The sequence below is a fragment of the Anabrus simplex genome, chromosome 1 (genome assembly GCF_040414725.1).
Source record: "Anabrus simplex isolate iqAnaSimp1 chromosome 1, ASM4041472v1, whole genome shotgun sequence".
Taxonomy (NCBI): Eukaryota; Metazoa; Arthropoda; class Insecta; order Orthoptera; family Tettigoniidae; genus Anabrus; species Anabrus simplex.
This window is the reverse complement of record NC_090265.1, coordinates 563,483,024-563,496,968: the sequence shown is the minus strand read 5'-3', so window position 1 is coordinate 563,496,968 and position 13,945 is coordinate 563,483,024. Positions and strand designations below refer to the sequence as shown.

The window sequence follows — 13,945 nt, the reverse complement described above, 5'->3', positions numbered from 1 at the left end:
ATTTCCCACCTTTTGGTGATGCGTACTAATAAAATTGACAATAGACTTTCAGGGAACAATAAATATTTTTATGTCTATAGGTGTAAATGAATACATATACTGACTCCAGCAGTCCTACTTACCACAATTTCTCATTAGGTTTTACTGTTAAGACTGCTATAAGAAAATCACTATTTCTACACTATTAGCACTATTTTAGCATTAACTTCACAACTTATGCTCAAACTAAAGAAAAAGAAGTAGCTCTGATCTAAAAAACAAGCTGGACTCCTGTGTTTACTCATAATTTTGAATGCCACGTTGAGTGGCTCGGCTGGTAGAACATTGGTTACCTGAGCCGAAGGTGGCAGATTCAATCCAGTGGTATCTGAAGGAACTACAATACACTAACCTCAAGTTGGTAGATTTACTGACAAGTCAAAGAACTCATTGGAACCTCAGAAAAACCGTAACTATAGTTATTGGGGTGTAAAACTAACGTTGGAACTCTGAACAACATAATGCTTCAATTATTTAAATAAATGTGACTGAACGACTAGAACTAGAGCAAATGGCAGCAAAAATTGGCTTACAGGCAAACGACACATTACATGGTTGTACAGAGACCAAATCATGAGGAGGTTGACAGATTGCCTTTGAAGATTGGGAAATATATATTTAAAAGAGTAGAGGGGTTTAAATTCCTTGGTGTATTAATCAATGAGCAAAACCAAAGGCAACAGGAACACCAAGCCCTATATTAAGCTCCAAGTTTTCAACAAGGAATGCAAAAATGATTATCTACAATACAATCATTCGACCAGTACTTTTGTATGGTTCCGAGACATGGAGTATAACCAAGAAAGAGTGGCAGCAGTTGCAAGTCTTTGAGAATAAAGTTTATAGAAAAATATTTGGCCCATGGTTCGATCCTATCTCTTAAAACTGGCAGAAATGATCTAATTATGAGATTTACATCCTCTCTCAACAACACACTATAATGGGTGTGATAGAATCTAACAGACTGCACTGGGCTTGACATGTACTGGGGATGCAGGATAACATAGCACCAGTAGATCTATACAAGGAATCTCTTAACGGGAAAAGACCTTCAGGAAGACCCCGAAGCACTTGGAAGGAGGAGATCAACAAGGTATGCCGGACCCTCTAAATTGATAACTGGGAAGAACAGGCTCAAGATCGAAAAGGATGGAAGAGGATTGTAAGATAGGCACAGGAACCTCACATCCCTCAGAAGCCTACGGAGTAGGTGAACGACAATCATAGAGTCTCAAACAAGCAATATTGCTCTCACTTACTAGAGACAGGCTTTCTCTTTTCAGCTTTCCTAACTACCCTTAGTTAATTCTATGGAGGGAATGAAAGCTGATAAGGAATGTAAACTGATGTTAAGTCCTCAGCCTGAAGGCTGGTTGGATGCCGAACAGCAACACCATTAGCAGTCAGCGATATTCTAGGCATCACCAAAAAGGCGTACTAAAGAAAATTAGAAGCAAGGTGGTTTTTCGATGCTTTCTTCATTGAGCCAGAAGATACAAAACGTATCAGCCCACTGAAATTCATTTGTTAACCAACTCCATGAGCAACACTTTCACACCATTTACCAGAGACTGGCTGTATAAGGATTGGCATTAGTAGCATCATTCATACCTCTATCATTTTCATATTGTCAAAGCTAAGGATGAGACCAAGTTAGAAAAATGAAAGTAAAAAGTTGTTTTAGCCCATATAAAAAAACAAAAACAAAAAAACAAAAACAAAGGCACCATAGATATTAAGTCTCGCAACAAACTAATCTGGACTGTGATACTTTACTTGAGACTTTCAAAATACAATATTATTCTTTTGTAACTTTATTCAATTCTGAGTTATCAAGAGTTTACTGTATGTTCATCCCTTAAAATGGCTCATCTCTTTCCTTACCCGACACCTTACTTCTTCACAGAATCAGAATTCTTCATCCTCCTCTGATGTCCAATGCGCTTTAAATGGATGACACACTGGGCAACTGATACTAACGCTTGCTGTACAAAAAATCATACGTCACAGTAGATAAATTGTACGTGATAAATTTTATATTTGAGCCTGTACTGTCAAAAAGTATCAACATGTGAAAATTTTAATTTATAATTCCACCTTTACAATACTGTAATCGTCTTTATTAGTAGGACTACATTAAACTATATTGGTGATACATGTTTCGTCCTCTTATGGGACATCTTCAGTCACACATAAAATCATTGGAAATATGGTAAGGACACATTAAAATCAGTGAGTAAAAAGTCTTGAATCTTGAATCTTAAAATAGCACAACATGAACATGATATGAACCATGAAGTCCAGTTATTGCCCAGGTTAAAATGTTCTTACATGCATGGAATTATACAAATTCAGGGTCTTTTTTATGGCTTGTTCCATGTATCAGGAGAACACGCACGGAAGGCGATAGCCGGGTGACTCATTTGCTGAGAGACATTACTCTGAGTGGTACTGCGGAGCCACCTAAAAAATAGACCCTGTATAAAACAGCATGAGTAGCTGTGCAAATTAAAATAAAATTATTCTGAAATTGTGAACATAATGTGCATGTTCTTGAATGTGTACATAAAATAGTATAATACTGATGCCACGTTAAAATGAGTTGAAGAAAGGTGGACTTATGCTGAATGACGCAAACACTTCAACACTTGATGTGAGGTGAACGGCACAGGACGGGCAAGGAGGCCCACACTGTCAACAACATGACCAAGTTCAACTTGCGTCTTGTAGTCTTACTAATAAAGATAATTACAGTATTGTAAAGATGGAATTATAAATTTAAATTTTCACAAGCTGACAGTAGGTAAATGTAGGGTCTTAAACACATAGAAAACCGGGCAAGTTGGCCTGAACTTTTGGGTAAAACTCTCAAACAGTGGGCCATTCACAGGAAATTAATCTTGACCAACAGTGATATTTATGTGTAAACACTCAACCATAAATTAATACGCATACTTGAACTCATTCTAACCCTTTATACCTTATTTCACTTGACATATACACCAAAAGAGGGCCAATAACATAACATTCCACATATTCCACATGAATTCAACATCGTAGTTTTGATGACTCTGTTACCAAGCGTTCATCATGACACTGAACATTCTATATATTTTTTGGTGTCCACCATCCGAGAGTTCAACAAACTTCTTTTGTAAAGTCATCTCATTTAAGTTTTCAACCCGATAAGCATAAATTATAACATTTCATTCAAGATCTTTTAGTCCTGCTCTATGAAGAGATTTTTTCATTCAATGAAACAGATTTTAGGGGAAAATTAGGGAAAAAATCAAATGTTTGATCCACCCAACAGTAAAAGAATATGAAAAAGTTATTAAGTAGTTATGAAGATATACCGGTAGCCCTACATGTAACTTTTGTCTTATTCGCTCATTGGGTACATAAAATTAATATTCACGTTTCAAGCTCCCTGCACCACTCCTTACTGCTCAGATGTAACAGCATGTGGGATTTAAAATATGTAGCCTAAGTGGATAAATCTAGATAGGTATGCAATGTAGACAAATAATCTTTCTATTTCTTCTAAATTAACAAAAATGTCAATAATAATTAAAAGTATGTCTAATGCAAATAATGGTATAGAGAAACCAAAAGTGTCTTATTTGATAACAAATATCGCCAAACATGGCATCACAATGGTAAGAATTTCTTTATTTACATATCTTCTCCCTTGACCTTAATTTCTTCTTTCATTACCTATTCCTTTCCGTCTGCCTCTTGTACAGGCCTAAGTTAAGTAAGTCTATGTCATTCAGAGACTTGTATTAAGGAGGAAAACAACAGCGTTATCAGCCCCAATAAAGGTGCATCCTACGACACATAGGAAGACAGTTGTGAGTGTACCAATGCACAAATAAAAGACGCAGTAATACACTGCTTAAACTGTAACTCGGTGAAAGACATAGTCCCCATTCAGGAAACATATGCAGTATAATATTCACAAAGCAGACCTGGAGGATAACGATCATCAAGTTAGTTTCAGATTAGAACAACAAATAGGCCAGTGCAAGTATTTTAGAATACATAAGATAATAACATAATAATTTAACACGTAGATTTTTTTAGAGCATCTCTAAAAATGTTTGTAAATTATACTACAGTGCACAGGAGTGTAAATGGATTGCTACCAATATGTATCATCAATGGAGATGGAAAGAGAATGGTAGTAGTATATTTTCCATTCACTTCAGATTGGGCTTAAATATAATGATGTTACGAAGAAACTAGTTGAAAGAGGACTCTGAATATGGTACACGACGTGGGCATGAACCACAACTCCTGTAATTACACCAAGGTACATATTAGAAGCAGCAGATTTCAATAAGTAAGGGCAATGTTGAAGTAGAAACAAGTAGAGAATTAAGTCCTGCTTCACATAATTAGAGAGCAGACTGATATACAGTGGCATGCTGTGTAAGCTCAGTGATTTCTTTAGATTTGATAATGGATAACAATAAGGTTGAGGTACATAAATAATTCACAGTAAATATCAATAATTTTGTAATTGAACATAAATTCATTCAGTATAAGTGTCGTTTACAGAAGATATGGATAGATGTTATTTAGGTTGTAATGTAGTCAACATTGATACAGTCAAGTGTCAATTGTCAAAACCTGTCAATCACTGTTGATAATGTCAAATAACTCTTAAAATAACCTGAAGAAATTCAAATAAGATTTGCTAGATTTTGGCCAAAAAGAGACGAGTCACACATTTAACATTCTGAATTGTAGAAGGATCGATATGGTTTGCAACACCAACCTAGATGAGCAACAAATAAAAAGTCACTGTCACATTCCCATAATAGAAGCATTAAACTGACAGATCATGTCCTGACAGTTGTAATTCTTACAATGGAATGTAAAATGAAACTGAAGAAAGGATTGAAAGAGTTAGTTCACCTGCCACATGACATGACACGACACGACACGACATTCTACTAATTTTCCAGTGAACTATTAGAGATGATATTACCTACATATTCACACTGATCACTACTGTAACACTCGAAAGATATTTAGGCTAATATCCAAACTGATACAAAGGTCTAACTAGTTCAACATTTGCACCAAGAATGAAGTGTCTTTACATTAACCTGCAAGCTCTCTGCTAAAAATCATTTATAACACTTTGATAAAATGTAATCGTTTATAGGTATTTTAGAATAAAACTTACAAGAAAAAACCTTTACTGGATGATGAAAAATCAACTACTTGGAAACTTTCGTAAAACAATGCTACATAATATGCTAGCTCATAACCAAAAAAAGGGGGGAAAATACATAATGACTGAGAAATATCGAACCATATCTGGCGGACAAAGATAATCACTTTTATTTCTATACAAAATCAGGTAGCTCATATGTGGCCAACAACTAACACAGTATAAGACGTCACTTCAAATTTCATACATTTCAGACGGAGTAAAATTATTTTCTAATTCGATCATTATTGCAGTCTTTCATTATTCTCTGCACTAATAAACTCACAAAACATACACGCGGAAGAACAAAATAATATAAATTATATTACATATTTTTTAACACACCGGAATCACATGTGAAGGATATATCCGCCATTATTTTCTTTCCCGCACAACGCATCATGGGTAGGAAACACTGTATCGGTGACGTCACATAATTAGAGTAAATACAAAGTAGACTGATGTTCAGTGGCGTGCTGTGTGAGCTCAGTGATTTCTTTCGATTTTATAATGGATAACAACAAGATTGAGGTACGTAAATTATTCACAGTAAATATCAATCATTTTGTAACTGAACTTAACAAATTCATTCAATATAAGTGTCGTTTACAGGAGATATAGATGTTATTTATTTGTAATGTAGTGAACCATTGTAACCCATTATACGAATGGTAGGAAAGTGCGTCCCAAAATTTGAATACATAAGCAGAATGTATTTATAGCTGATTGTCATTATTTTAATTTCAGCTTATTGGTGCACCATGTGGCCATCACGGACCATATACGTTCTATAAAGCGTTTAAATATCGTAAAAACGGGAAACACAAGATATTAGCGTTGAGTGATTTTTTCTTTGTGAAATTATGGAGTGATTCGGACCTAATGAGCATAGGAGAACTCCAGTTATTGTGGATAGACAAAAATAGCGAACAAGTATTGGCAAGCTTACGGTTATATTTCCTGCCAGAAAATACACCTGAGGGTAGAAGTGATGATCATGGAGAGGTGAGTACGATTAAAATTAATAGCTTTTAATTAATATTCATTCTCATGAATTAATATTTCTTTTATAGGTAAAATGTGCTATTAAAATAAAATCACAGTAGTTCATTAGCTTATTTTTAATTAAACTATTTTCATGTGTATTTAAATTTTCTTAAAATTTATATTGTTAATTTATTGATGGTCTTCCTGGTCCTGACATACTGTATGTAACATTGTTTCAGTATTATAATTTACAACAATATTCAATTACTTACTGATAAATTATTTCTTCCGCGTGTATTAACAATTGTTAAATGCGACTTGAATACGATATTGATTTATCAATTACGGCATAACTGGGCCCGGAGCTCATAATAGTACAGAACGTAGCTATGCGCTGAAGCGAAACATGTTGGCCTTGAGATAGGTAGATATGTATTCTCGTGAAGAGAGCGTATTTATTTTTATTAACTTATTTTTGGGATCTTTGTTTCCAGTGGAAAGAATGCTGTTTGTAGCAGGAGGGAAATTATCCTAACTGTAATATTGTACATTATATGGACAAAATGAGAATTATTTGAGAGTGAAGTAGCTTGATTTGGTGAAAGATCACGATATTCTCGCAATTTTTCTGCTGGGCTTAATCCAAACTATTAGAGGAGTGATTAGTAGTAAACTTTATTAGCAGCGTATTAGCCCAAGTTGCATTGAATTCTCTCTATGCCAAGAATTACATCAGTTTTTCTAATCTTTTTTTTTTTTTTATCCCTTCCCCTCCGGCGTGTCCCCTCCTCCCGTTAAACTCCTCACCACTGCTGCAGAGTGTATTACACAAGGGGCATTGTGCCATTCGGCAGCAGACGTGATGTGATTCATGTCAAAAGGGATAAAAGCGACTCCTTCCCCGTCCGCTCCACCCCTTGCATTCAGTCATTTGGATTTTTTTTATTTCCTGAAGCGATAATAAATTAAACTTTATGGAATTATTTAACAGAAGCGGGGTACGAACTCTTGGTTTCCATGTTTAATGAAAACTTGATGTATTGGCTGCAGGGAATACTATCGCGCGATTGAGGTTCTTCATTATTATTTAGCCTCTTGATTTCGAAGTATTTGGTTGATATTCTGTTTTCACGCGTTGCACTGGTTCTATTCATTTCTCCTTTTTATCATCCAAATTAACTTCCAGATACTAGTTTTCTAGTCGCTTAGCTAATAGCTTTGAATGTCTCCTTCAGTTTAAATATATGTCTGCTGATATCGTACTGTTAGGTACTTCCCTATTTTCATTGCCGTTGAGATAGGTCATCTATGTATGTGCGAAACATTTGAACTAAAACAGCTTGTAAAACCTTGTTTCTATTCTAGAATATCAGCCGAGCGACTCCTGTCTTTCAGCGGGATCGATATGAACCAACATATATATATATACACACACACACCATCTATATCACATTACAAAGTAATTGTCACTCCAAGCGTTTCATCTTCTAATTAATGACGATAGAAAAAAATAGATACAATGAATTTCTTCTCGAAACTACTATACTCCTCACTACGATAAACAGATCAGTATTAAAACGTGCAAGGCATGTAAACGGTATACAGTACTTTAAGAAGCAGGGCCATTTTCTGCTATGCAGATGTACATTTTATTTCATTTCTCCTACCACCTTTAACCACAGAAATAGGCCTAGTTCTTTATTTATGCTGAACGTTCATTAGTCGATTCATAAACAAGAATTTCGTTGCATCGATGTATACTTGTGGTTGATCAAATACTTTTCATTCTGAAATAAGTGGTTATAAAAGCCATATTAAAAATTTGTCTTGCCTTTATTTATGCTATTATATTAACAATATTGCTAGCTTACATCTTTACATTGTCACACTAGATGATATTCATTCTTGTCATTTAGTCGTATGTTGATTGTTTCAGTTGATAGCTTTCACACCTTCAAAAATATGTCAGGTGTACTGAACAATTTTTTAAAGCAATTAACGCACCTTTATAGTATTAGCAATCAAAATTCTGCGGAATGATTATCGAACGCTCATATTATTGAACGTTCATATTATCATGAGAATGTAAATGTCCAACAACTTTGAACGATCACATCATCGTTACACTTAAAATGTTTAAAATATGTACCGATTTATTGATTTTCCATATGCTGCATTATTCGCAGTTTTTAATTAAATTTCTGTTGGTGAGATATGTTCAATTCTGTAAATTGCAGTGACAAGCGTGCAGTGTAGATCTTGCCCTTGTCAGCACACTTGGAATTTTTTGACATGAGTTTAAGTTTCACGAAATGCAATTAAAACGCGTATTGAACTATTATTTTTATATTTATTTTTAGTTGCATGGATATTCATTTCATATAGTATAAGTTAGTGGTGATTGCGTGTTTTAATTGAAGATATGTATTGGCGAGATTCGGGCATATACCGCGAAGTTTAAAACCTGCGCCAAATATCGTCTTTCCTCAACTGAAGCTCTTATGAACATGGCTGTAAATAGCTATTCCCACAGCTTACCGAGTCAAGTAGAGAGGAAGCTGTTATTTATTTCTTTGAAGTAGTATGGAAGAAACCTTGTGCTGCCTAGAACTACAATGGAAGTAACCATTATTCGTATGCCATGAATACATGTTTATATGTCCGACTCGTTGGCTGAACGGTCAGCGTACTGGCCTTCGGTTCAGAGGGTCCCGGGTTCGATTCCCGGCCGGGTCGGGGATTTTAACCTTAATTGGTTAATTCCAATGGCACGGGGGCTGGGTGTGTGTGCTGTCTTCATCATCATTTCATCCTCATCACGACGCGCAGGTCACCTACGGGTGTCAAATAGAAAGACCTGCACCTGGCGAGCCGAACCCGTCTGGGATATCCCGGCACTAAAAGCCATACGACATTTCATTACATGTTTATATTGCGAGGCTTTTGTAATCCTACATTTTTCACTGTAATACGAAAATAGCTTTTTAATGTAATTTTTAGTAAATGTTCAATTGGAAATTAACCGGTATCCTGTAGACGTTCTTTTTATCTGCCATAGTCCGGCTCCATGGGTAAATGGTTAGCGTGCTGGCCTTTGGTCACAGGGGTCCCGGGTTCGATTCCCGGCAGGGTCGGGAATTTTAACCATAATTGGTTAATTTCGCTGGCACGGGGGCTGGGTGTATGTGTCGTCTTCATCATCATTTCATCCTCATCACGACGCGCAGGTCGCCTACGGGAGTCAATTCAAAAGACCTGCACCTGGCGAGCCGAACTTGTCCTCGGACACTCCCGGCACTAAAAGCCATACGCCATTTCATTTATCCGCCATAGTAACTAGAAGATTGCCCAAACTTGAATTACAGTGCTATAATTTCCTTGTGAGCCATGACATTTAGATTTGTTCAGTGGCCTTCACTAATACTCGATCTCATTTGATGATTATAAAGGGAAGTGTAGAGGGCGCTTCGTTTATAGTATACTTGAATGTTATGAGCACGAGTTAATAATAATAATAATATTGATGTCGCACTAAACTATTTTTACGGTTTTCGGAGGTGCCGGAACGTGAAAGTAAATCTACCGACAAGAGGCCGAGTATCTGAGCACCTCCAAATACCACGGGATCGAATCTGTCAAGTTGGGCTCAGAAGGCCAGCGCTCTACCGTCCGAGCTACCTGTTTAACGTTCCTATAACAATACTGTTGGTCATGACTGACAGTGTCCACTTGCTTAGTGTAATCTTTAACGTTATTAGCTTCCGACCTCAGAGACTGGCTGGGCAAGCTGATTTGTGGTTGAAAAGGTACATGCAGCTCACCTCCCTTGGTGCTGTGGCTGAAAAGAGCTGCGTGACCTCGAGGAATGGGAGGATACAGATCTGTATTAGGGCCTATAGTAGTACAGTACAGTAGTGTCAGAATTTTGTCCTTGTAAAGTTATCCTAACGGACTTTTCACATGTAAACTACCTTAAGGTGGGAGATACACCTTTCCTTGGCTTAAATTGAGTAAAATTCAAGCCGGAGTGAATGGCTCAGGCTTGGCTGGTGTTCAGATACTTTGTTAATAGCTCGGTAACTACAAATGCTACTTCAAACATTATATATATGAAATAATATTAAGATTAAACATAGTGATTACCTGTACTTTTGTACAGTTCATTGAATATTTGCAAGATTCTTTTGCTGATATGATTTAAATACATAACTTAAACTTACTGTAGATTTTTGTGATGCTCCTTAAGAATTTTTAACATTAATATGTCTTATGACTGGGGCTATCCGCAATTAGCAGTACAAACCACTATCTCCCGGATGCAAGCTCACAGCTCCGCGACTCTCACCGCACGGCCAACTCGCCCGGTTTTAATGCTCACGCTGGGCATTTCGTCCCGCGGGTGTCTAGCATCGTTTAACGGGCGAGCAGGCAGGCGATGAGCGTATGCTCTATGACTTTGTGGTTACGTCATAAGTCGTGGGCGAAATTCTCCCAATCACCTTCGGTCTCTGCGGCGATACGCGAGTTTGAAACGGGGGCAGAAAATAATGAAAGAAAGAGGACAGAAATGCACGTCATTTTCAATTTACGTTCTAAGAAATAAGTTATTTATGTTCATTGCAATTTACGTACTTCGGCAGGAATTTGAGACTCTGGACTAGCGATGGGCATTCCGAATGAAAACTATCGAATTATTCGATAGTCTCAAACTACCGTTTCATTCGATTGTTTTCAACAACATTCGATGTTTCATTCGGTCTATATGATACTGAATTCTCCTGCACTTCGCTCAAAACGATAGTACGTAAGTCAAATGTTAAGGAAACGATAGGAACCAATGCAATAGTATTACGGTTTAGGAGAGCAACTATCGCGCGCGAATTTTAAACATTATCCAATGATGGTCCGTAAATATTATTCTCTCCATTACATGGGCAAAAAAAGCAGTCCAGCAGAATTCTGGAAGACACACAAATCTGCCATGGAACTCTTATACATATTGTCACAGAAATATCTCACAGTTCCTGCAATATCTGTTCCAGCAGGAATAATATTTTCGAAAGCTGTCCAGATGAGTGAAAGAAGAAACAGGCTGAAAGCAAAACATTTAGATCTTTTAATATTCCTGAACAAAAATCTTTGATTATAGGAAGACAGTGGTAGCCTAAGTGTCTGATTAATTATACTGCAAGTTTAACATATTGTTTTAGTTATCCTAACCTGTTCTATGTGCACAGAATGAAAACATTTGATCTAGCTATTTTATGTACTTTTTACCACGACATATTATTAGTGACTGCACATATAAATGCTTATTGCTCTATTACATGTGTGTTTCATTTAGTTCGCGGTTTGGTTGTATTTTTTCATGTTAAAATGCAATTTTTTAAATAAATAAAAATGTATTTTACTGTACTTCCTCCTACGAAGAGAGATTGCCTAACCTAAAACTGACAGTGCACCATTAAATATTTCATATTAAAATAAGTAGGCCTATGTGGTCCCAGTGTCCATAATGTTAATAATGAGTATTCTATAAATTGTTCCGAATGATTAGCACAGATCTTGTGGGAGCCGAAATTGCAAGGATCAGAGTAAATATAAGACCGTACACTGTAAAAAGCATGCATATTGCAGTAATTAGTAACTACCGTAACGAATGTCAGCAATTCGGAAACCGAATGAAAACTATCGAATAAAAACATTCGGTTGTTCTCCTGGACTATCGTTTAACAATCGATAGCAGGAAACATTCGATATGCCCATCACTACTCTGGACACACCATCCTGCACTGCACCGATGATAATGACTGTGTCTAACACAAGGACATTAAAAATATAGACTGCTAATCTGATGGCCATCTTTGAATCTACTTGAACCACTGGCAGCCATGACACTTGTAGGCAAAACATATGCTTATTTCCTCTGAATCTGCCATAGAAAGGCTCTGCAGAAGTTGTTGTGTGATGGAGTACGGTCTTTGAGAAGGTGTGCAAGCTTAAAATAAATAAATAAATAAATAAATAAATTCAGTCGAATGAAGTCAGGCGAGGTTTGACCAAGAGAGGTCCGGTAGAAATATTAAAGTGGTAAACCTGGTAGGATACCGTATGTGGAAGGAATGCTACACTCAACCAGGGGTCAGGTGTTCTCAACTTTAGAATCTGGGGTTATCCCATTTAGTGGCCCCTTACGACAGACAGAGGATGGCGTAGAGATATTGCACACCGCAACCAACGGACGTCTGTGCTACATGTCGCACAGCAGTTCTTAGAAAGTAGTCATAAGTAGCAAAAAGCATAAAACGTAACAAACCAGACAAAGAAGCAAAATTCAAAAATTATACCAGAATGACACTGAAGGTATGTCATGAAAAGGCAGGGTATCTTTCTCTACGCGTGTGAATTCCTCAATGAACTGCTGTACGTGTAACATGTCTTTCTGTAGTGAATGACTTTATTGTTTGTGCATGACGCCGCATTATCCATTCTTCTACATACGTATTTCTCGTTTTAACCAAGCAAATGCTCACCAAATTCACTGCGCTTATTTAATTATAACATCAATTCAACATTAAGCATGTTTGAAAATGTCGTGTTTATTCTTAAATATATCTTTAATTTGCAATAACGTATAATCTCATCAGTTCATTGAACTGATAAGGGCTAACTGTCAAGACCAAGAAGTGGCAGCCGCCATGACAGTTGTAGGCAAAAGTTAGTTCGCTGTGCTTCAACCAGGGGCGCTGTAACGAGTATGTTTAGCAGTCTATATATCTTTAATGTCGTTGGTCTAACATTATCTTCCATATCTATCTCAGACTTTTAGGTCAGAAGGGGCACATTCCCTACTCTTGCTTAGTGCTGCTGATTTTCCATTTTAGACTCCTACAACCTCAAATATTTTTGTAATGTACATAATGAATTACAATTTTCACTATTACATTTTAAGAGGTGCTTTAGTAACAGTTCTAATTATCTGATAAACTCACCAAAAATACAATTATGCTTACTGGGAATAACATCAGTTAGGTTATTTATTTGAAGACATACTGCACATAAGTTTGGTAGATACATTGTTGTTGTACTTCAATCTTGGATAGTAAATATCTATACCCTCACTTGATATGAAACTCCCTCGGACGCCTGATCAGTTTTTAATACTATTTTCAAATTCAGTGAAGAGGGAAATTCAAATAAGAAACAACACTGTGCAAAATCAAGCAGTAAACTTGTTAAATTATGTTAATATATTACTTTTCGCTGAGTGAATAACAGGAATTTTACTTTTTAAGAAATTAGAATACTGCCATTTCCATACAGGGAATTAAAAATCGTAGCTTGTGTGCTTAAACCATGTACCTTTGTAAATATAAGAAAAGAAAATTGACTGTTTACATCGAGCGCAGTATAAATCAAACAGGAATATCTTGAAAAGGTTAGTTTTTCTTGCGATTATAGCGTTTTTTTAGTTTTGTTTTTTTATACTGTGTCCCATTCAGTATTTCGCTGAGTAAGTAGTGGAGGGGAGCTTCGTAATGACAATCTAACGTCACCGTTCTTTTCCTGCAAAGTGCATTCGCTCTCTCGCTTCACTGTGACTTATGCTTGCTACGTAAAACTGCCCGCATTTACGTCACACCACCCCGACCCCACTGGGCTAGCCTCAGCAGGCGTCCGAGAACGTCTGCTCTG

The 13,945-nt window shown here is 36.6% G+C and overlaps 1 protein-coding gene across 2 annotated transcripts in view; it reads left to right on the top strand.

The window, feature by feature from the left end:
* Window positions 1-5,727: 5,727 nt before the first annotated feature.
* Window positions 5,728-13,945, top strand: part of LOC136869768 (AT-rich interactive domain-containing protein 5B-like) — a 377,104-nt gene continuing 368,886 nt past the window's right edge. For both annotated transcript variants that reach the window (XM_067144874.2, XM_067144875.2), the window contains exons 1-2: window positions 5,728-5,794; window positions 6,011-6,268. In XM_067144874.2, coding sequence (XP_067000975.2) covers window positions 5,774-5,794; window positions 6,011-6,268 — 279 coding nt within the window. In that variant the 5' untranslated portion in view covers window positions 5,728-5,773. The remainder of the gene's footprint in view (window positions 5,795-6,010; window positions 6,269-13,945) is intronic.